General features: G+C 41.0%; 1 protein-coding gene across 4 annotated transcripts in view; it reads right to left on the bottom strand.

Annotated features, from left to right (window-relative positions):
- Positions 1–5,494: 5,494 nt before the first annotated feature.
- Positions 5,495–24,574, bottom strand: part of LOC134620619 (sodium-driven chloride bicarbonate exchanger-like) — a 58,330-nt gene continuing 39,250 nt past the window's right edge. For 3 of the 4 annotated variants that reach the window (XM_063466845.1, XM_063466846.1, XM_063466847.1), the window contains 14 exons: positions 19,873–20,047; positions 19,028–19,161; positions 18,618–18,863; positions 16,626–16,731; positions 15,853–16,014; positions 14,777–14,890; positions 13,738–13,899; positions 13,305–13,556; positions 9,440–9,508; positions 9,171–9,344; positions 8,961–9,083; positions 8,815–8,879; positions 8,494–8,607; positions 5,495–7,854 (listed from right to left, as the gene is read on the bottom strand). In XM_063466845.1, coding sequence (XP_063322915.1) covers positions 7,782–7,854; positions 8,494–8,607; positions 8,815–8,879; positions 8,961–9,083; positions 9,171–9,344; positions 9,440–9,508; positions 13,305–13,556; positions 13,738–13,899; positions 14,777–14,890; positions 15,853–16,014; positions 16,626–16,731; positions 18,618–18,863; positions 19,028–19,161; positions 19,873–20,047 — 1,969 coding nt within the window. In that variant the 3' untranslated portion in view covers positions 5,495–7,781. Of the gene's footprint in view, positions 7,855–8,183; positions 8,222–8,493; positions 8,608–8,814; positions 8,880–8,960; positions 9,084–9,170; positions 9,345–9,439; positions 9,509–13,304; positions 13,557–13,737; positions 13,900–14,776; positions 14,891–15,852; positions 16,015–16,625; positions 16,732–18,617; positions 18,864–19,027; positions 19,162–19,872; positions 20,048–24,574 lie in introns of all 4 variants that reach the window. The other variant, XM_063466848.1, reaches the window with a different exon arrangement.

Below are 24,574 nucleotides of genomic sequence, written 5' to 3'. Positions count from 1 at the left end.
GGAGTGTAACACTGTTCCAGCAAGGTGTAAACGACTGAAGTGACTGGTAAGTGGATTGCTCATATTATGGGGGGCTTGCTTAGCTAACAGCTTAATAATCAAATTCCAAAGAATGTTTTTGTCTTCACCATTATTAATGTGTTAAGACAGATTTTTGACTGTTCTTTCACAGACTTAATACCTTTACCACTTCTGTTACCATGAATTTATTATGTATTTATCAAACATGTCACGCAAGCAATAGGTAGTAATTTATTGGTAGCGCAGGGTTGTCTTTACTGTATGTCTCCCTTTCAGGCCAAAAACATGGTGCTCCTGAGGTCAAAGACGGAGAAACGGACATAGGACAATACTGTTAACAGATTTAAATGTCCTTGAGTGTGCTGCTTACTCACCTTTAACATCCATGTGGGCAAGGTGCAGGGGTGCTGAAGCCATTACAAGTTTCAAATTTGTTATCGATTCTCACCGGGTTCTCACTGACTAGCTTTAAGAGTCACCACTATTGCTAAGCATCATATCCAAGCAGCACATCGAAAATCAACATTCATGCAAATTAACTGTGGTCAAATTAGGGGTGGAGCTGAACCCGAATACAGTATTCGGACAGGCACAAATAACGTGTTTTTTTACGAATACTTATTTCGAACAAATACTTTAAAAAATATTTGTATTCAGGAACAAGGGAAAACTTTATATCAAAAAAGCTGAGTTTCCTTATGAGACCGCAGTGCATGAGCGGATGAGTGAGTGACATGTGAAAGAGGTGATTGACACGGGCTGCTCAAAACAGCAACAGAGAGGCTCGGCTGAGCGAAAAAAGACTGAACTGCATCACTATTATTATTGAATAGATTTTTTTTTGTATTTTAACTTGGTTCCGGACACAGTTTATCACTTTCGCGAAGATCGGGAGTTTATTCCATTGCGCTGCATTAATGACGGGTGCTCTCATGTTCGCTCTGTTTACGTAGCTCTGTTAGCTCGGTAATTTAGACAATAGGCTGTTGACAGCGTAACCTTAATGTTAGGTTAAAAAGGTGTGTAGTTGTGTCGAATTGAATGTACTTGTGGGAGTTATATGGTACGCTTAAGTTACTTTGTCTTTTGCAGAGAGCAAGATGTAGGCTATAGGCTAGTTAACCTTAGCATAGCTTCCCATCACTCATTAACTTGGCTGAAACTCCCCACATGGATTTGGGCAACCAAATAGAAAAGAGTGTTGCTGCTGCTGAGCCATCTCTTGGTCCTCCACCAGCCAAAAAACTCAAGTTCTGTGTGGAAGCATTTTACAGTCAGTGCTGCAGACAAAACCAAAGTGATATGTAATGTGTGCAAAAGTCAAATCAGCAGATGCAGAGATATTAAACATCTGTCAACATCTTGATGCATTCTCAATCATCCAGGAAAGTAAATCTCCAAAAGTTGAATCTGTTCATCTGGACGTAGCGTTTGATGGGAGAAACGTTTCGTCACTCATCCAAGTGACTTCTTCAGTCTCAGCTGACTGCAGGTTTCCCCAAACCTTATAAACAGTATATTTGCATAATGACTGAAACCAGCCCACTGAAGGAACAATGGGCTGTGAGGTCAGTTCCTTAATCATAATTATGCAAATTCCCATGACCATTGATCAACAATCACTGACCAAAACCCACTGATCAAAGAAGACTGATCAATGGCCATGAGTACCATTCACAGAGAGTTGGGGAATGGCTGTAATCACAGCATTGTAAGATGGCGAAAGAGGAGCGGATCCGACGGAGACTGACAATGCTTTTAGATGAGAATACTGAGAATACTCTTAAAAAGGTGTTTGACTTCACTGAGAAGGCTCGTCTAGTACAGCACAAGAAGTCTAAGACCAGGCAACAAAGGAAGTTTGACTTACTTGTTGTACGTCGGAAACCACTGCAAAATACGGAGAGTGTCCTCAGTGGCCAGAAGAGACAAGGATGCGACACGGAGGATGTGGACAAGTGGGTGAAGAATTTGTCTGACAGACAGCTCACCCAAACAGAGAAAAACATCCTTGCTAAAGGGTTGAATTTTGCCGTCACACCGAGACAAATCCCGCTAGTGGAGCTGATCACAGCCACAGAAACAGCAATTCGTAACAACAATATTGCAGAAGTGGAAGCAGAGCAACTACGGACGAAAGTTTCAGCCTGTCTCAGCAATGCAAAGCCCCCAGCAGCCAACATCACCATGGAGGAGAGGAAGGCACTCACATCACTTAGTGATGACAACAACATTATCATCCTTCCGGCAGACAAGGGTAGGTGCACAGTATTGCTTAACCAGAAAGACTATCATGAGAAGATTTTATCACTACTCAGTGATGAAAATACTTATGAGCCCCTGAAACGAGACCCAGGAAGTGGCTACAGGAAGAGGGTGATAGACTGTCTGAAGCAGTTAGAACAAGACAAGGTTATTGACCGGACCTCATACCACAGGCTGTACCCAGGGGAGTCTACACCAAGTCTGTATGGTTTACCGAAAATACATAAGCAGGGTGCACCTTTAAGACCGATTGTCTGCATGATCAACTCTGTCACCTATAACATCTCCAAGTTTCTGGCTGCGATCCTCAACCCGCTGGTGGGCAGCTCTGAACACCACATCCAGAACACCCTGGATTTTGTTGAGAAGGTGAGAGATGTCATCATGGAGGCAGATGAAACCATGGTCTCGTACGACGTTACATCTCTCTTCACTTGCATCCCAGTCACGGAAGCGTTGGAGGTGGTCCGTAAGAGATTACAGGATGACACCAACCTCAGCAACAGGACCACTCTCAGCATCGACCAAGTGTGTTTGCTTTTGGAACTGTGTCTTCATTCCACCTACTTCACATACAAGGGTCAGTTCTACAGGCAGAAACATGGGTGTGCCATGGGCTCCCCAGTTTCACCCATCGTGGCCAATTTGTACATGGAAGAAGTGGAAAAGAGGGCTTTGCTATCCTACCCTGGAACACCACCAAGCCATTGGTTCAGGTATGTGGATGACACCTGGGTGAAAATCAAATCTCAGGACATACTACATTTCACGGATCACATTAACTCGGTGGACCAACACATCAAATTCACCAGGGAGGATATGAAAAGTGTCAGGTTAGCCTTCTTAGACTGTGAGATTTCCATCAGTAATGGGGGACATCTAAAAGCTGACGTGTACCGTAAACCTACGCATACGGATCAGTATCTAAGGTTTGACTCTCATCATCCACTGGAGCACAAACTGGGTGTCATCAGGACGCTACAACACAGAGTGAACACCATCCCCACTGACACAGCGGCCAGGGAGGCAGAAGAACAGCACATCAAGAAGGCCCTGAGTAAATGTGGTTATCCCAGCTGGACTTTTGTCAAAGCTGGAAAGACACCTAAAGAAAGCTCCAGCCGATCCAGGAGAGAAGGACAACCGCTGCCCAAGCGAAAACCTGTAGTGATCCCATATGTGTCAGGAGTATCGGAACAGTTGAGACGCATTTTTTCTAAACACCGGGTCTCTGTGGCTTTTAAACCCCAAAATACGCTGCGCCAAAAACTGGTCCACCCCAAGGATAGGGTCCCCCGACACAAACAGAGTAACATAGTGTACGCTGTTAAGTCCCAGGAGGATTGCCAGGATTTATACATCGGGGAAACCAAACAACCTCTAGCGAAGCGGATGGCACAACACAGAAGAGCTACCTCGTCAGGCCAGGACTCTGCAGTCTATTTACACCTACAGGCCAGTGGACACTCTTTCAATGATGAGGATGTACACATCCTGGACAGGGAAGAACGCTGGTTTGAGCGCGGAGTCAAGGAGGCCATTTACGTGAAAAGGGAAAGACCATCTCTGAATCGAGGAGGGGGCCTAAGGGTACATCTTTCGCCATCTTACAATGCTGTGATTGCAGCCATTCCCCAACTCTCTGTGAATGGTACTCATGGCCATTGATCAGTGTTCTTTGATCAGTGGGTTTTGGTCAGTGATTGTTGATCAATGGTCATGGGAATTTGCACAATTATGATTAAGGAACTGACCTCCCAGCCCATTGTTCCTTCAGTGGGCTGGTTTCAGTCATTATGCAAATATACTGTTTATAAGGTTTGGGGAAACCTGCAGTCAGCTGAGACTGAAGAAGTCACTTGGATGAGTGACAAAACGTTTCTCCCATCAAACGCTACGTCCAGATGAACAGATTCAACTTTTGGAGATCTGTCAACATCTGTTATGCAAAATCACAAGCACTTAAAGCATCCTCTCCTAGTAATGTCTGCCAACCCCCCACAAGCACCAATTCATCATCAAAGCCATGTTCTGCCCCTGCAAGTCAGTTTCGCTGTCTGTTCAGTGTACTGTCCTCCAACAAGGACGGGTGGTGAGGGGGTTCATAATGTTCACAATGGTATTTTATTAGTTGTTGGTTTAACCATGGATGAGGCAATGGCTGTTATGTTATTTTCTTTTCAATAACGTTACAAGTTCATTGCTGGATTTATGGAAAAACATCAATTAAAAACATCCATAATTATTATAATGGATATAAATAAAGAATACTTACACTATAACATTAATTCGAAGTGTAATGCAAAAAACTGGACTTTTACGCCTATTTTGAATTTTACTTGAATACAAGTTGCACATCTCTAGGTTAAATGTTTGTGCATGTTGAAGGTATTTCCCCTCTTTGTTGTGATCTGTGATTAGGTCATTACTCACAAAAGTAGCCTACTGTATTACCCAATAATCATTACATGTCTAGTACAGTGTTTCTCAACCTTTCAGAGCCACGGCACATATTTCACATTAGAAAAATCACACTACTCGTGCTAGGGCCTTCATCTGGGTCGGAGATTTCTCCAGGAACTGACTTTTTCTTTTGAAATATTTATCTATTTTTATTAGGCGCTGCGTCATCTTGCAGCATGACTACTGTGATTTCTTCTTCGTCTTCTTCTGTTTTACTGGCAGTTGGCAACCCATATAATTAGCGCCCTCTAGTGGAAGAGAATGCAATTGTTCTGCCCGTTACTCACGTCGCTTAGAGTACTAATCAGGTGGAACTAGATAATCTTCAACGGCACACCTATGTGCTGCGGCACAGTGGTTGGGAAACACTGCTCTAGTAAATAAGTAGTATACAGTATTTTATTAATTACTCCCAGGAGAGAGTAATTTTTTGCAATGTAACCACTTGTAATATAACTACCTGTTATATTACTTTCTCTAAAATGACCTGAAACTCAGTGTCACACATTTACCAGTTAGCTATATAAACCTCAGGCTCCATTCCCAACACACCAATACAATGTCTGTCCTAATGAGGACACACATACAATTTTTCCTTTCGGCATGAACACAAAGCTGAAAACACAAAGAAAGTTGAAAACTAGCCCACAGAAAGTGAATCTCAGGTTAATTAATTAAAATTAAATAAGTATAATATAAATAAAGTAAGTATAAGACAACACAGAAAATATAAACAGTCCTGCAGTTTAATATCTTTATTTACTCTCTCTCTCTCTCTCTCTCTCTCTCATTAAACAATTGAAGAATGAACTGATTGTTTATACAGGTGACTTAAATTATCTAACAGAAAGTGCACAACTATTACTACCAATTTTAAGGCAGAATTCCACACAGAAGTGGTCAAAGTATTTGATACAGTTATTATTTTGACCCATTATTAGTTTCTCTAATCAAATCATCTAAGAACCATCAGTTAGACAATGGGAAAATAACATCTACAAGAAACATTTCAATCGAACACTGACTTAATGCTAGTAATATATAAGTAACATTTTACATGAACAAAATATTCTAAGTATTATACATTGTTAAGACTCTTTACTGTTATTACATGTTGCCCTTCCCAGAAAAAAAGGTATTATTGCATTTCTAGAACCATAGTCCTGCAGCAAGACAGTCAGTGTTTCATCAGCATGCAGGTGTTTGTTTGTTTTTTAAAGAAATAATTAGCTTCAGATATTAACACACTGAGGGTCATTTGGAGAGGAGATTACATGTCCATGGATGACACTTACTGACAAGATGACGAAGAGAATGCAAGTGGAAAACATGACGCTTTACTGTACAGTCGATCAAGAGTTCATCATTGTCCAATTTGAGGAAAAAAAGTCGATACATACCAAAATTTCCCAATCTATGTTACCATGCTAAATCTAATTTCCCAAAAGGTTCCCCTCCCACCCTACCTCCCAAAATAATAATCTCACCAAAAGAAATCCGAAAATACTTTATTTTTTTTAATTTAATTGCTTTGTTTCTGAGAGTCAGATTAAATGATAGATATGTCTATTCCAGTGAGTGATTAATATGGCGCAATCACTAGCAAGTAATAGTGACACCAATCAAAAATGTTATTTTTACACTTCATATTGTAACGGACTGGATTACAAGTTAGTTTGATTGTTGTGTAATCGGTGTTATTATGTTCAGAATTGCCACTCAGTTATGGCATAGTTGCTACACACCCGCAGCCATGTGATTTACTGATTGTCCTTGAAGGTTTAATAGTCTAGAGGCTGTTAAGCCTGTCAATTATATCAGCTACCTATGACAGAGAGTCTGTAAGAGAACATTCTTGTGGTTGGCTGAGAGTGTTTGGGGGGTGGGAGTTAGAGAGTGTGTGTTGTGTGTATGCGGAAGAAAGGAGCGCGAGTTCGGGAGGAGAGCCCAGGGTTTTTTGTTTTGATTTTAGAGAGAGCGTTTTCCCTGTTTTTTTTGGCGTAGGCTACGGCCCACAGTAGCCTGTGTTACTGTTCTTAATAAACAGCCGGTAAACGGAATACCGATCATCTCTGTCTTCTGTTGGAGGGACGCTGCAGTAAGGGAATTAAGAAGTAAGATATAAAGTGCCTATTAGCACTTGTTTTCTTGGTTACTTTTAAACAAAGCAATGGAAGCTATTTCACCATTTACGCTGTCTATGCTAAGCTAAGTTAACTAGCTGCTGGATTTAGCTTCATATTTAGCAATCTCTTTAGGTCAGTCACTCCATGTGACTCTCAGAAACAAATTTCAAAGTCAAATTTCTGGGGAGTTTCTTGGGAAATGCTTCATACTAGAGGAGAAGGAGACATTTATACCTGATAGGAATGGAAAAGAGTGGGAAATGATGAGTGGTCACTGTCACAAAAACATTTAGATATATTTAATATATAAAATGTATATTTAATGCGTCCAAAAAATTACTAGATTTGCTATATAGCCAACTCTTTTAGATACCAGTACTACAGATTTATATTGGCAAATATCTACTTTTTTTTCAGTCTATTATGAGGCGCTAAATACAACAGCGGCATTAAATGCTCCACGGAGAATGTCGTGAAGTAAACAATGTCCCACATAGAATCAATTCTTTAGTGGTTCGCTGCAACTTTGTTAAAAGGATAACTTGTAGTTGTTGGAAAAATATAAAAACATACAAAATACAAATAAAATAAAGTTTAAAAATTCTTTAAAATTTTTCCGTAATTGGCCCATAGACACAGCAGTTACTGCAGGTGTCATAATTCTGGCATCCTTCGGTTGCTGGTATCACCAAACACTGATATACACAGAAAAGAAAAACACAGATGTGTCTCAGTTTCCTCTCATTAATACGGTTTCTAATAAATTTTCTTTGTTTCACACGACTTGCACATAGACTTACGTGACGAAAAAACACAGTGTAGCACAGTACAAAGGTGGCTGAGTGTGGCACGGTATACTTGTTGATTTACTGGTTGACAGCACAGTGGCTTTCCCAGTATGTGTCATCACAAACTTGTCTCCCTGTCCAAGCTCTTGTCATGCCTTCGCCGTTTGTGACGCTTTTCGTTGCTTTTGGAACTGCATGGGGGAAAAAAGAAAATGTAAACCCAACAAAAGTGATACAAAAAGAGAATTTCGGTGGCATGCATGCATGCAAATTTATCTCAAAAAGGTTCAGCAGTCTTCCCTTAAAACACAGATTATAGTGACTAGTAAATTAGACCCAGTGCTATTAACTATTTGCAATTAGCATGCCAAGGTCACATTTGACATCAAGAAAGCATGAATGAATAACATCCAGATACATCTTCCATCACCCAAATCATAATTTGCAGCACATGTTTATCATGCAATAACACTTAGGATGAGACTCTCCATGCTGAAGGGGTCACCTCTGAACTGCTTACCTTTGGGATATCAGCTTCTGAGAGGTTAGGAAGGGGAGCTTAGGGGTGGGATGAAATGAGAAAGGCAGGCAGGAAATTCTATGTTAGTCTGCTCAGTGGGAAATCTACAAGGGCAGGACTGCTCCTAAACAAACATACTAGCTTGTCAGCTTCTTGGAAAAAGTCAGTATTCCTGAATAATAAACACCTGTGCTTGCTGCTTTCACAACCTTAAGATCAGAAGCCTACTTATGATCTGGATCAACATCCAGTATTAGCTCTCTTTGTATGGGAGATCTGGAAGTCTTAATAATGCAAATATGTGGCTAACCTTTTAGCACTTTGTTCCTTTTTAGCACTCTCAGCAGGGTTCACACTCTTCCACACATTCCCAAAGGACCCTTTGGACATCTCATCAGTGATGTTTACTGTGGCTGGGTCACTCCTTCAAACCAGCAGAGAAAAGGACATTATTTTATTGACTGTATGAGGTTTTCACTAAAGTAGCACAAGCACTTAAACCACACATACGTCTGAGCTAGAGCTAAGAATGAACTCACAAATATCCGCATGTGTGAGTTTTGGTTGACAGACAAAACAGCTTAGGTAAAACACAAAACACAGAATAGAATTAAATATCCGAAAGACTTACTTGTAGTGTCCCTCAAGTGGCACTTGTACAATGCCTTCCTCCTCTGCAATTATGCTGTGTTCCTCCTGTGGGAAGAGAAAAATCTATTGCAGTGGCAGAAATTTGAAGATCATCCAAGTCCTCTAAACAGTGCTCTCTTACTGCACCTCTTGTGCAGCATCTTCTAGTTTCTTCTTCTTCCACTCTGGCATCAGGTCATCCAGCCAGCTCAGCTCTCTCTTGGTGAAAATGAAGTCCAGCAATTTACGAATAAACACTAGGGCCAAGACCTGGAACAAGAGAAACAGACTGATGTCAAGCCATCATATTCATTAGGTGTACAAACACACGTGCATATACAAGCACACTTGGGTTACCATCATGGGGAAAACAATGGCAGCTTTAGAGGTCTTGATGACCCAGAGGAGGACCAAGCAGCTTAGCTGGATGATAGTAAAAAGGTGGACCTTCCTCAAAGGGACGTGACGAAGGTAGATGAAGTCTGGCTGATGTTTGGCAGGCATGCCAAACAGCTTCAGACGGTCAAAGAACTGCACAGATACAAAGAAAAAATTAGAATTTTCCTTCAAAGCTTTTCTGGATTATTTCTTCCAACAGAAAATACCATGGTCATGCTTTAGCTCACCTGAATACCTCTGAGTGAGGAAGCCCCCATGTAAAGAAAGACGCCATATAACACAGGCATGGGAATAAACTGCGTACAGACAGAAAAGCATTTCCAGTATGAGTAAAAACTTAGAACTGTTAAAGTCTTTCCTGTTAGATGGTGAACTTATTCATCCATGTCAGCGGTTACAGAAAACATTTCTCCTGTTTTGTTTGCTAGACATTTTTATCTGTAGTTCAGAAGGTAGAGCAGCTCATCAACTAATTAGAAGGTTGGTGGTTTGATCCCTGGCTGTTCCAGTCTGATATTTTTTTTGTACTTTGCAACTGTGGATACATTTCTATAAGAGCGTGCTAGAGAAATGTAACCATGCAATCATATGGTTGTAATTCCTTACCAATTATGATGTGATTTCTAGAGATGGCACGATACCACTTTTTTATGACCGATACCGATATCATAAATTTGGATATCTGCCGATTCCGATATGAATCCGATATAGTGTGTTTTTTAATCAATAAAACTGTTTTTTTAATATCTTGCTGCATTTTGTATAAGTTCATACTCAAGTTTAAATAAACAACAACACTAAAGCTATTCTGTTATACCTGCAGTGTTGGGAAGGTTACTTTTAAAATGTATTCCATTACAGAATACTGAATACATGCCCCAAAATGTATTCTGTAACGTATTCCGTTACGTTACTCAATGAGAGTAACGTATTCTGAATACTTTGGATTACTTAATATATTATCATGCTGTTTACAACTACGTGAATGTACTATTGCTGTGATTTATTACTGTTACTGAAGGTCCGCGGCTCCGAACCGTAGTAAAGGGACCTCTGACTAATACGGTGGGTTCCGTGTCGGGCTGGTAGCCGAAAAATAGCTTTACTTTGTTGTCTGGGTCAACTTTGCTTGCCAGAGACAGAGAGGGGCGTTGAAAGGCTGCTCCAACGGAACTTATTGTTTCGGAGGAAAACACGAATACAGCGTACAGTCGAGTCTTAATAGCTTACTTACAGCTGGGCTCGTCAGGCACTCTTCTTGGCTGCTGTGGTTATTATTATATTTACATGCTTCCAGCTCCCGTTTTTGCTCCGTGACAGCTCGGACTTTCCTTTCTCTCCCTCCCTCGCTCACAGACACATAACGTGTATGGCAGTCCATTCTCGCTGCAGCACGGACTACACTGCCCATGAGGCTACATTCTTTAGGGCCATGCCTGTAGCATTCTGCCTTTTAGCTTAGCACAACAACAACAACAACAAAAAAGCGCTCTCTCACCCAGGAAACACGCAGCGAGAGAGCGCGTCACCCTGTAACCATGGCAACCGTAACGCTGCCGCCTGGAACAACAGAACGTAGCTGTCAAACAAACCCAAACAGTCCTGACCCGCGAGAATATGAAACAGGAAAGTACCGCCGTGTAATCCATTTATTTCACCAAAGTAACTGTATTCTGAATACCACCTTTTTAAACGGTAACTGTAACGGAATACAGTTACTCATATTTTGTATTCTAAATACGTAACGGCGGTACATGTATTCCGTTACTCCCCAACACTGTATACCTGTATGTAAAAAATACACTGCACCCAAAATATTTCATAGTTCAGCAACACTGATCAATCTAATAAACTTAAACCTGCACCATCCTCCCTATTCTGGTATTTTAAAGAGTACTTAGCAGAAATATTAGGCAACCTAACTAATAGGGTTGCAAACTCCCAGCAAAAAAAAATAGGGAACCACCCCCCACCCTCCACCTCATGATGCTTAATCGACGTAATCATCTATAATTTGATGCAGTGTGAAAAAGAAATGTACAGAAATAAATTATTTTTCCAGAATAATTAAATGGATTCAACATCTTTCTTCAACAGAATTGCAGACTGCACAGATGGTACCTTCCCAAAGGAAAAAGTAGTATAGCTTACTAGGGTATATTAGACATAACAGTTACTATATACAGTAATGCACTTCTATACATTTTACATCAGATTAAAACTTTGGGTGTAAGATTCAGATAATTATTTATTAAAAGCTAGATATTTTAAATGAGAATAAGAAAGAAAAGTATGTCTCTGTACCCCCCTTTTCCCTGTTCATGCCCTATCGGCCCCCCTGGCTAAACTTTGCTAGATCCGCCCCTGCACAGTTACCAGCTGTCAGCTACGTAGAAAAGGATCCTGGTCTAGAAAGTAATATTAAATAAATTCTAACAACAGCTTATCAAACTTAAACGTTCTGCTGTTGTTCAGCCGCTGGTTTCCTCTTTCTGGTGCAAAGTGGGCCAAAAAAAAGAAAAGAAAGAGAGACGGACTCACGACAGAAAACCCTATCAGCTGATCATTGATCAGTTTCACGATTGAAGTAGCAGCAGGAGAGGGAGGGAGAGAGAGAGGCAGACGCTCCATCTATCGGTTGTTAAGCTTAACGCGGGAATGCTTTACAAACATTCAGAGATGAACTTACACACTTGCTTTACTTCTCTCTGGGATAACTTCCTCGGAGATGAAATGCTGGTTTGGTAGCGAGGCTACTAATACACACAGCCGCTCTATCACGTGAGCACACTGCTCCGACGTGCTACAGTTATGAGCCGAGTTACGCCGTGTCGCAAGTTTTGTGAGGTGCTTTTTTGATATTTAATGGATCGGATTACATTTTTTATTTCTCTCCGATATCCGATCCAGTAATTTAGGTCAGTATTGGACCGATACCGATACGTAATATCGGATCGGTCCATCTCTAGTGATTTCATTCTAACTTAACCACTGTTTTGTAGACGTAGCTTGTGTCACTCTAAACACAACTGTTCACATAAGTGATTGCTTTATTAACAAAAAAAGGGCATTTATGCAAACACTGAGTTGAGCCAAATGCCCCCTTGCCAAGGTTGGTTGTCCACTCAGTCTGTATAATCTGATATGAAAGTAACCACTGATTCTGTCATGGTCTGCGGAGTACGCAGATCATACAGTATATTGAGGAATGTGATGACTCAAACACAGACCCGCGGAGGCAAGCTGGAGTAAACAAAAGCAAGCAATTTATTTAGCCTGGTGGTCGAAGCACAAAATAAAGGTAAGACATAAAATACAAAAGGAAACCAAAAACTCTTGCTAACAGAAAGCTAGGCGACACAAGGGGAAGTTGACTGATGCTCTGACAATAGACAAAGGGAGACTGAGATAATATATACACAAGCAGGTGATTAGAAAAAGTAGAGACAACACACAGTGAGGAAAAAACACAGCTGAACTGAATCTAAGTAATGAGGCAAGGAAAGCAAAATTAAACATAGCACACACAAGATTAGACTGTCAAAATAAAACAGGAAGTATACACGCACACAGAGACTAAGACACAAAACTTGACACAGACAAAAAATAAACATGGAGAGATGACAGACTTAAAGGAGTTTAAAAAAGGACAATACATGGAGAGATGACTAAAGTGAACAGAAAGGAATTGTTAAGGACACGAGTTTCAGACGCTATTTACTTGCAGTAGGTAGTTTGTTTTAGGCTTGTCACTGTCCACTTGTCTAATTTCCTCAAATATTTTTTATGGACACACTAGAGATGTGACTAGTTTTCTGCTAAAAGCTCTTTGGGAGTCCCTTTGTTAATGCAAACAAATAGTCAAATGGTGAAATGTTTCATAGATTCAACAAAATTATACAACATTATATGTTCTTGTAACAGGTTGCTAGTAGCAAAGTGCCTAAAAATATTATTTAAAATAGGTCCTTTGATAAATTATCTGTTATTTTTTTTATATATTGTTAAAAGTATTAAGAACTGAAGAAATAAAAAGTCTTTCTGAGATCCAGAAATCTCTGATAAGTATAAGTATAGGTGTTTATCCCCTACCTTCAGCACGGAGGTCATGAAGACGGAACAGCCCATCAGAGTAAAGATCATGAGGCCAGTGAAGCGCTGCTCTCGGATTCCCAAGAACTTGGGCTGCTCTCCAGGGGCCGAGCACTCTGACTCCAGCTTCAGGCTATTCACGTGGGAGATGGAGAGCACAGTGGCAGCCACGAACCATGGCAAGCCCATTACTGAGCACACACCAAGCATCACCCCCACCACAAACAGGTCCAGGTGATAGCCACAGCCTTTCTGTAGGGTTGGATCAAGGAAAGTGTGATTTAGATATTTAGATTTAGCTTACTGACCCACTTCAGGAAAAGCAAAGGTTAGAAAACTAAAAAACAGCACACTGGGGCTTGTAGGAATTAATTGTATTGACCACATTTAAAATCACTTTCACACACCATGGTGAACATATCCAATGAAATACCTTTAGTTTGTGTTCCTTCCTGTTGATGATGACAGCTGTGATCTGCTGGTCCATAAAGATGAGAATGGTGCAGAGCAGAGCAGGGATGAAGGTGATAATTGTGGTCCACCAGGGGTTGGGCCCCACAGGGTTGACAATCCAGCCACGATCATCCCTGGTTGGCTAAGGGTAATGGCAAAAAGAACATTTAAAAATAATAATAATCATGAAGAATTTGAAACGTTTTAATAAATCAAAAATACATATTTCCTCATTATTTCTAAATTTCCCTTCTAATTCATTATTGTTAGACTATTATTACATTTAATTAGGGAGCTTTGATGTTCACTGCTAATATAAGTTATATATTTTCTGCATGTTTTTACACTAGTTTCCTATTTGGCCAGGATTGGTATCATTACTGGTAACATACCGGATCCTACACAGGTTTCACAGGTACTCCAATCCCTTGGATGGCACACCAATACACACCATTGTCAGAAGGTTTATTGTATCTCCCAGCACAGTCTCAAGAGAATGGAGGAGATTCCAGGAGACTGGAGTTAGTCTAGGAGAGCTGGACAGGGCTGTAGAATTGGAGGTGCTCCTTTTTGCAAGGAGGAATAGGAACAGGTGTATGTCCTCATATCTGCCCCTCATATTTGAGGTCCCTCAGGAGACAATCCTCGTACCAATTCTGATTTCACTTTATATCTTATGTTACCCCAGGGTCATCTACTGAACAGTTTCAAGGACATCTTGTACCTTTGCTATGCTAATGATGCACAGCCGTACTTTTCCATTCAGTCTAATAACTTCAGCAGCCCCTCTAACATGGCTGTTGAATCCAAATCTAAATCTAAACATTCTGATACTGTTTTATACATGTTTTCCTGTGCCTTTACTCCTCACCCTACAGTGAAGCTAATGGGGGATCAGTGCTCTCTGTATCTCTGCAAGATTTGTGCAAAAATTGCGTGCTTAAATGTTATGAAACAGAAAAATTGTGCAATACATTTTGATGTAAACAGCAGCTTGTGTGAGATTCATGTGGACTTACTTTGAACTTGTTGGGAACCTGTAATTTAGGTGAGGGGATACCCAGGGCATAATCTACTAACACCATAGTGAGGATGGTAATGAAGACTGCAAAGTCGCTGATGATGGCCCGCACCTAAAGGAAACAAGACACACAATCTTTAGACAGAAGAAGTATGTTACAAAAACTAAGATCTGCATACAGTACAACATACTGTGCTAACTAGATGCTGTTTATGCTGTTTTTGGAACATGTGGTCTCTATAGCTTTATCTAGAATGAGAAACATTACTTCTTGTCTATATATTTTAAAGGGTCTCATTATAATGGCTCAAGTTCTGTTTTGACAATCGGTAAGGCTTGTTTTCTTACATTAAATTAATTAATTAACTCTATCACTACAGAGTTCAGCTCTTTCATCTTATTTTTGACCTCTATCCACATGGGTGCACATAAGTGGTCCGCAGGTGCGCATTCGCTGTCAAAATAAAAGACGCGCACCAGATAAGAAGTTGCAATGTGCGCTCGCGTACATATAAAAGGCACTGTTTTTGTCCGCTAGAGTGGGATTTTCACGGCATATTCTGCACCCCATCTGTGTGCGTTCATCATTTGTTTGAAGCCAGCTCACCTCCTGCAACCACTTTTCCGAGAATACGCACTTCTTTTGCGGTTCGGACTCCTTCTGACATTTCTTTGGAGGTGGAGGAACACCAAAGTAATTGCTTAAAGGAGCTTGATTCTTCGACATCTTTAAGAGTCTGTCCTCCTCCAGAAAATCTTATGTACGCAAACGCACGTTGCAACTTCTTATCTTGTGCACGTTTTTTATTTTGACAGCTAATGCGCACCTGCGGACCACTTATGTGCACCCCTGTCTATCCAGACTACAGTGCAGCACTTATCACCACAAGGTGGCGCCAGGACAGTACAGATGAGTGTGGCAGCATCAGGCCACACATGCACATCATCGCATTGATGAATCATAGAAACTGCACATAGATTTTCCACAAATACTGTGTCCTAGCACAACCAACTGATGGCAGCATAAGCTACCAAATACAAACATTTTAAATAAATTGGATAAAACATATGTACCTTGGTTGGAAAGTACCGGCTTGTCTTGAACTCCTTGAGAAAAGCAGACATAAAGACAGTGGAGAAGAACAGGACCACGCACCAGAAGAGGACGTCAGGGATGTACGGGCCATGGGGACCACAAGCGCTCCCCTCAAACTCCCCGTGCAACATCTCGCACTCCTACTGACCCCAGAGGACACAGTGATGATGATGATGATGATGGCGGTGGTGGTGAGAAACAGGGTGTGAGCAGGAGAAGGAGGAAAGCAGGGATAATGATGCCAATAAAAAATGATTAGAATGACAGTGGGGATAATGGCAATGATGGATGTCAGTGTCATTAATGAATTAGAAAATTCTGACTACCAAAAGTCAGACACATTCACTGCTCATTTTCTTTACTATCCCTGTAGTGCATGATTCATCACTTGCATACAGCAGAGGCCTCACCTGACTGCCACATCTAACATGCGTAGGAGTGGTGCAGCGCGCTGCCACCAGCGTGACTGATAAGTGACATCATTCCTTACACTGCATCTACACCCTCATTTTGCACAGCTAGATACCATAAAATACTGCCCACATGATCCTAATCCCTACCTAGTCTTATTATGTTTGTGTAACAAAGTAAGGGCTGAGTACAACACAACATGTTTGGTGTTATGTTTCATTGCTGAATGAGCAGTTTCTGTCTAGGTCCGGCCTTTCTTCTCCTCTGCATCAGGCATTATTTCAGACATATACATATATATGTATGTATGCAAGTGTTTTGCTATAATTTTTATTCTTACCGTGACCTCCAGCATGGTCCAGTTGACCTGGGAAGCAGTGATGTTTCTCTCCTCCCAGAAGTGCAGAGTCTCATTGCTGGGGTCCCTAGGTTCCACACAAGAACATCTATAGGAGGAGGATAAATAGATTCAGTTTTCTTGAGTAAATACAACAGGCCAAGATAAATACACTCTATCTGCAGTTCATTAGCGGTGGCTGTGTATTTTGTGTATTTGTATTTAATATGTTCTGGCGCCACCTAGCAGAGGAGGCCATGATTTGTTCTTAAAGAAAATAAAGCCTTTCTAGACCTTAAAGTCAACTAAAGGATTGAATGAAATTAATCTTTAGTCCCTTTTATATGACATAGCAAAGCAAATGTAGAATAGGACATTAATATCAATATCTTTCTATTTAAGAAGATGAGTAAAATACTAAAGATAAAACAAATGGATAAATACTTTTACAGCTTAAAATGGCTGAGATGTAACTGTACACATCCAAGCATACACAAATTATCTCCTATTGCCCAGCCCTCCACCACTGACCCTTGACCTAATATAAAACGCATCAAACCGGTTGAATTTTTTAACTAAATGTGGTCATAAGTTACAAAATGAATATCATCTCTATTAAAAGACCTGAAACTAGAAACCAAGAAAAGTGTTTACAGGTATCATAAATTCATTTAGAATTAGATGTTTTCTTTGTACAGACTTCTACATATCTTAATGACCTTGTAGTACCATATCACTCCATTACAGCACTTCACTCTCACACTGCAGGCTTACTTGTTGTTCCTAGTGTATTTAAAAGTAGAATGGGAGGCAGAGCCTTCAGTTTTCAGGCCCCTCTTCTGTGGAACCAGCTTCCAGTTTGGATTCAGGAGACAGACACTATCTCTACTTTTAAAATTAGGCTTAAAACTTTCCTTTTTGCTAAAGCATATAGTTAGGGCTGGATCAGGTGACCCTGAATCCTCCCTTAGTTATGCTGCAACAGGTGTAGACTGCTGGGGGATTCCCATGATGCATTGAGTATTTCTTCTTCAGTCACATTTCTCACTCACTATGTGTTAATAGACGTCTCTGCACCATATCATACTTGTTATTAATCTCTGTCTCTCTTACACAGCATGTCTTTATCCTGTCTTCCTTCTCTCACCCCAACCGATCACAGCAGATGGCCCCGCCCCTCCCTTAGCCTGGTTCTGCTGGAGGTTTCTTCCTGTTAAAAGGGAGTTTTAACAGGAAAAGTGCTTGCTCATGATTGTTGGGTTTTTCTCTGTATGTATTATTGTAGGATCTACCTTACAATATGAAGTTCCTTGAGGTGACCGTTGTTGTGATTTAGGGCTGTATAAATAAAATAAAATTGAAACTGAAAAGTGAAGCCATTCCAATTTCAAATGAAATTGAAATGGCTTCACTTTTCATACCTGGAACCTGGTTCATCTTTTAAATGATTCATCACATTAAATAAACTTTCTTCTGGACTGAATGCTCTGACAAGCTAGTCTAAGTCTAAAACTTGGTGAGATTGGTTCCTTGGATTTGTTATGTTTTTGTGATTGTTAGTGTTACACTAGAGTTTCTCAAGGTGAAAATGCTTGAGCCTCACTGACTGCTTGTTTCACTCATAATATGTCATAAAAACACTGTGTGGACTTGTTGGTAACATTTTTCTTAGCTTAACTCATTCTGCTGGCATTTATCGAAACTAAATGTCAGCCTACCCTGCTGTCCACTACACCAGAATGGAAACTCACAGAAGGAGCTTTTGGCTTGACATAGCCACTAGCCAGCTTAAAGCACGATGATCCATCCTGACACACACTCAACATGGGATTATTCATCATAAAGCACAATCCATGTCTGAAAAAAATGAACAGCATGCCAGATACAGTGCTGCACCATCTGCCGTTTCTTGACACAGCAAAAGACTTGAGCACATGTGAGTAAATGTGCTGAGTTAAGCACACCGTGCATGGGCTGTAACTAAAATGTACGTACGAGTACAACGTGAGTTTCTGAAGGTTGTTGTTCTTGTTGATGGGGTAATGCACCCCCAGGTGAAGTAGCTTCTCCAGGGCCTCATAGATGAAGATAATGCAGATCAGTGCAGCAAAAGCTTCCTCGGTGAAGCGTGTGATGTAACAGACAAGCGAGCTGGCATCCGTGGCCACCAGCAGCAGACAGAAGAAGGCTGTCCACAGGCCAATACAGGTCCTCAGGGAGAGGTAGGAGAGCCCGTATTCCCTGACAGACACAAAAAAACACAGAAAAACATAGCAGTGGCAGAAAAGCAGGATACATAATTCAATATGACATTTCAACTGAAGCATAAAACACACACACACCTATCAAATAAACAGAAACATTATTGTATAAATAAAAGCACAAAGGTGTAGTGAATAGCCTACTTGCAGAACTTAAAGAGGATCTTCTCAAAGACAAGAACAGGCCCTGTGCTGCCCAGGATGGTGAGAGGCTGCCCGGCAAAAAGAGAGTAGGCTATTCCAGTCATGGAAGCCCCGAATAAGGATTCGATAGCACTCTGGAAACACACGCAATAATGCTCTGATTCATTTAGTCAAACACATGTTGTATTTGGAGTGTTCTAGTCTTTAAATCAGCATTTACTATCATGGTGGAGTATAAGCTATAACGCCAACTTTATCCTGTTCACACATGCAAGGAGCCAACAGGAAGTCAGACAACATAAGTGAGGCTTGGCTGGGGGAAAAAACCAAAGAGCTTTGGCAGTGCCTGTGTCCAATAAAAACCTTTGCTACACAGAAGCATCAGTAAAGTCATCGTTAGAAACTGTTTTGAAACTGCTTTGGATATGTGTTAAAAATACATCTCACTGCATATAAAGAACATCTGTAGCTGTGCACTTTTGGCCGGAAGCACCAATAAACTGGTCATTTATCCAATCTGACTATGGGCTACCAGCACATAGCTGGAGATGCATGAATGTGAATTCATGAATGTGGTCTGGAGGATCCAACTGTCTCTCAAGGTAATACCATTTTTGTCATAAAACTAAATAAAGGAGGACATGTGAGCTTTGACCCGGTGATGGTGCTTAAAGAAAAATTTTGATGAGATCAAATCCTTCAAATTCCTTCATTCATCTATTGGTTTCAAAGGCTTTGAGTTTGATGCGGTGTGCAGATGATTGTGTATATTGTTCTTGAATGTAAAGAGATGCTTTTGGGGCGTGTTTATAAAGGCTCAAGGAAAAAAATAACAATGATCTTACCACACGCCCCTCTGTAGCCTCACCCAAGAGTCCTCCAAAGGTGATCACAGGGGACATGCAGGCGCAGTAGAGGAAGAGAAATGAGGCTAGACACTGCAGACTGACAGCGTCTGTGTAGTCAGAAAGGTAGTGAGGAGCCTTTCTTTTGACATCCAAGATCAACCCACCACAAAACCTGTGGAGAAAAAGGGATTTCAAGAAAGAGCTGCACATAAGCATAAGGTAACAAAGAGCAACTTATCTTACATCTTATTGTAAGATATTGTAAGATTCATAAGAACATCAACATGCCTTTAAACACTAAGTTATTTTCAGGGCACCCACATTAAAATTAATGTACCTCCGTGCATCCATATGTGTGATTGAGTTGACTCATGGCTCTATCTTTGTATACTTTCAATCACAGTGAGCAGGCTCTACTGCTGCTGTGGACTGGGATGGTGGGGAACAATCTGGAGGTGGTTGGTGTGGCAAGCGGGCAAGTGGGTGGGCTGTTGTTCTTATTTCAGGCTAAGCAGTAGGCAGCCAGATAGCTGAGCCTGGGTTTCCAGCCAATCTTAGTTGGCATAAGAGTCTGTACCGCAGTATACCGCAGCTAAGCAGGCGTACATCACTCACTCCTCTGCCGCTAAACCCTTCCTGGGTGCTGCACTCTCACTTTATTCTTTCAAGCTTGGGTTCAAGAATCCATTTGTTGTCATCAGGGATGTTTTCTGGGGCGATAACAAGATGATATTCTTCATTTTTAATACCTTCTTTAAATCTTATCTAATCTCAAAAACAGTTTTGAAGGCATATGAAAGTAAAAACTAAATTTATATTTTGAGAACTCATTCTCATATCATTAGGTGTTCATTGCTGAGACTTCAGAGAGCATTAAAAAACTATTAATAAAATAAGGTAAATAAATAAAGCATGGGGCCCTTGGCGGCTTGATTGCTGAAACTGGCTTTAGTTAGATGAAACATCATCCCTCTGGTGAGGAAGGAGCCCAAGGTATTGGCTACGTACAGTCGGCCTCTCCAGGATTCAGTGCCTATATGTTAGTCTTATCCCCAGGGGATGAGAGGTTTGCTTCCCTGGATCCTTGCATCAGTGCTTATACGTCAAACGACTGTACAGATGGAAGGTGTCCCATCTGATTTGAGCTACAAGGATGTGACTGGGAGGATTGGCCTGCCAACCTGAACCCAAATGGCCTTTTGTTGTTGGATTTCTACTAAACATAAGGGTTTCCAAAAGTGCACCAACACACTCTAAGACAAAATTGTATCCTAAATCATCTGAATGATTAATTGGCACAATAACATAAATAATAACATTAATAACATTAAATGAGGCTTTTTGGAGATAAAAAAAAAATAACACAACCCTTTCATGCATGAATTATGACAACCTCAATCAGGATTTTTTTTCTTAAGTAGTTTTATTCATCTTTAGGCATGAAAAAAAGATCTTTTAACTTCATTTTTGTAAAACATGTACTTTTCAAAGAGTTTTTACATGTCAACTTAGGTGGGTAACACTGGCTGACCAGTGAGTGGCAGGGTATGGAGTGACACATCAGTGTCCACTGTGGTGGTTTATGTGCAAGTATAGCATCAACACTGACACAAATACAAGAAAACAGCCTTTGAATAGCTGTCCACTGTAGTGACCACTATGCGTGAAAGGGATATAGTGCAGATTACTAAAGACCCTATAAACCTGTTTGAAAGTGACTGTAACTATAATGTTATTTGCAGATGTTTTGATGCAATCATCCAGGTAAGGAAATCCCAAAAATTAGATTCTGTTCATCTAGACAGAATCGTGCATATTTACTGTTTATAAGGTTGGGGAAACCTGCGGTCAGCTGAGACTGAAGAAGTCACATTTTTTGGACTTTTGCAGATAAACAGACTGTTGTTTTACAACTAAAATGTAACTAGTAACTTACATTTTCGCATTACTAAGTATATGTAATATGCAGTGTGTAGAAATATGTATTTTATCTGTGATGACAATGTTTAGCAAAATCTTGTGTAGTAATAGGACACCGTTGCACATTAAAGACCTCTGACTTTACAATGTAAAGGGTACTTGGATTACCCTGAGCCCGTCCATTCCAAGAGGGCTAGAAAGGCAAGCAGTTCTAGCCTGATGAAATCTAAAAATAGACGCCAGTTAAAAGAAACTGTACCAAAGTGAAAGTAATTTCTCTCTTTTCATCTCAAACAATATTTTGTCATGTGCATGTGCATTGTGGATAAGCCTCTGGTCAATGATGAGAACCTGATAGGAGAGCAATAAGCTAGGCAAGGTGCTGACCTTTTTTTTCACTTTGTACACTGTTCACTATGTACAATTTCCCAGTAATGCTGTTTTACGCGTAGTGAGTGCTTCTTTTACTAAAGGAATGGTTCTATAAAATTCCTCCACTACTCATTATTGTTAGCTAATACTAAATTTGTTGATAATAACTATAGCGGTAATAATTTTTTACAATTCTGTAGCCAAGAGGAACTACAGAAAGATGGACACATCCAGGAAGGACTACAGAAAGATAGACACACCCAGAAAGGTCTACAGAAAGATGGACACATCCAGGAAGGACTACAGAAAGATAGACACACCCAGAAAGGTCTACAGAAAGATGGACACGTCCAGGAAGGACTACAGAAAGATGAACACATCCAGGAAGGAGTGCAGAAAGATGAACACATCCAGGAAGGACTACAGAAAGATAGACACACCCAGAAAGGTCTACAGAAAGATGGACACGTCCAGGAAGGACTACAGAAAGATGAACACATCCAGGAAGGAGTGCAGAAAGATGAACACATCCAGGAAGGAGTGCAGAAAGATGGACACATCCAGAAAGGTCTACAGAAAGATAGACACATCCAGGAAGGAGTGCAGAAAGATGGACACATCCAGAAAGGACTACAGAAAGATGGACACATCCAGGAAGGACTACAGAAAGATAGACACACCCAGAAAGGTCTACAGAAAGATGGACACGTCCAGGAAGGAGTGCAGAAAGATGGACACATCCAGAAAGGTCTACAGAAAGATAGACACATCCAGGAAGGAGTGCAGAAAGATGGACACGTCCAGGAAGGACTACAGAAAGATGAACACATTCAGGAAGGAGTGCAGAAAGATGAACACATCCAGGAAGGAGTGCAGAAAGATGGACACATCCAGAAAGGTCTACAGAAAGATAGACACATCCAGGAAGGAGTGCAGAAAGATGGACACATCCAGAAAGGACTACAGAAAGATGGACACATCCAGGAAGGACTACAGAAAGATAGACACACCCAGAAAGGTCTACAGAAAGATGGACACGTCCAGGAAGGACTACAGAAAGATGAACACATCCAGGAAGGAGTGCAGAAAGATAAACACATCCAGGAAGGAGTGCAGAAAGATGGACACATCCAGAAAGGTCTACAGAAAGATAGACACATCCAGGAAGGAGTGCAGAAAGATCGACACATCCAGAAAGGACTACAGAAAGATGGACACATCCAGGAAGGACTACAGAAAGATGGACACATCCAGAAAGGACTACAGAAAGATCGACACATCCAGAAAGGACTACAGAAAGATGGACACATCCAGGAAGGACTACAGAAAGATCGACACATCCAGAAAGGACTACAGAAAGATGGACACATCCAGGAAGGACTACAGAAAGATGGACACATCCAGAAAGGTCTACAGAAAGATGGACACGTCCAGGAAGGAGTGCAGAAAGATGGACACATCCAGAAAGGTCTACAGAAAGATAGACACATCCAGGAAGGAGTGCAGAAAGATGGACACATCCAGAAAGGACTACAGAAAGATAGACACATCCAGGAAGGAGTGCAGAAAGATGGACACATCCAGAAAGGAGTGCAGAAAGATGGACACATCCAGAAAGGTCTACAGAAAGATAGACACATCCAGGAAGGAGTGCAGAAAGATGGACACATCCAGAAAGGACTACAGAAAGATGGACACATCCAGAAAGGACTACAGAAAGATGGACACACCCAGAAAGGACTACAGAAAGATAGACACATCCAGGAAGGAGTGCAGAAAGATGGACACATCCAGAAAGGTCTACAGAAAGATGGACACATCCAGAAAGGACTACAGAAAGATGGACACATCCAGGAAGGACTACAGAAAGATGGACACATCCAGGAAGGAGTGCAGAAAGATGGACACATCCAGGAAGGACTACAGAAAGATGGACACATCTAGAAAGGAGTGCAGAAAGATGGACACATCCAGGAAGGACTACAGAAAGATAGACACATCCAGGAAGGAGTGCAGAAAGATGGACACATCCAGGAAGGAGTGCAGAAAGATGGACACATCCAGAAAGGTCTACAGAAAGCTGGACACATCCAGAAAGGACTACAGAAAGATGGACACATCCAGGAAGGACTACAGAAAGATGGACACATCCAGGAAGGAGTGCAGAAAGATGGACACATCCAGGAAGGACTACAGAAAGATGGACACATCTAGAAAGGACTACAGAAAGATGGACACATCCAGGAAGAAGTGCAGAAAGATGGACATATCCAGAAAGGACTACAGAAAGATGGACGCATCCAGGCTGGAGTGCAGAAAGGTGCAGGAGGCTTCCAATCTTCTTAAACAGCAGATGAAGATTTTTCTTTTGGTGGTGGTGGTCAAAGTCACAGCACACTATTTGTAT

The sequence above is a fragment of the Pelmatolapia mariae genome, linkage group LG23 (assembly GCF_036321145.2).
Source record: "Pelmatolapia mariae isolate MD_Pm_ZW linkage group LG23, Pm_UMD_F_2, whole genome shotgun sequence".
Lineage (NCBI taxonomy): Eukaryota > Metazoa > Chordata > Actinopteri > Cichliformes > Cichlidae > Pelmatolapia > Pelmatolapia mariae.
Note: the sequence above shows the minus strand (reverse complement) of the source record. Positions and strands in the feature narration are given on the sequence as shown.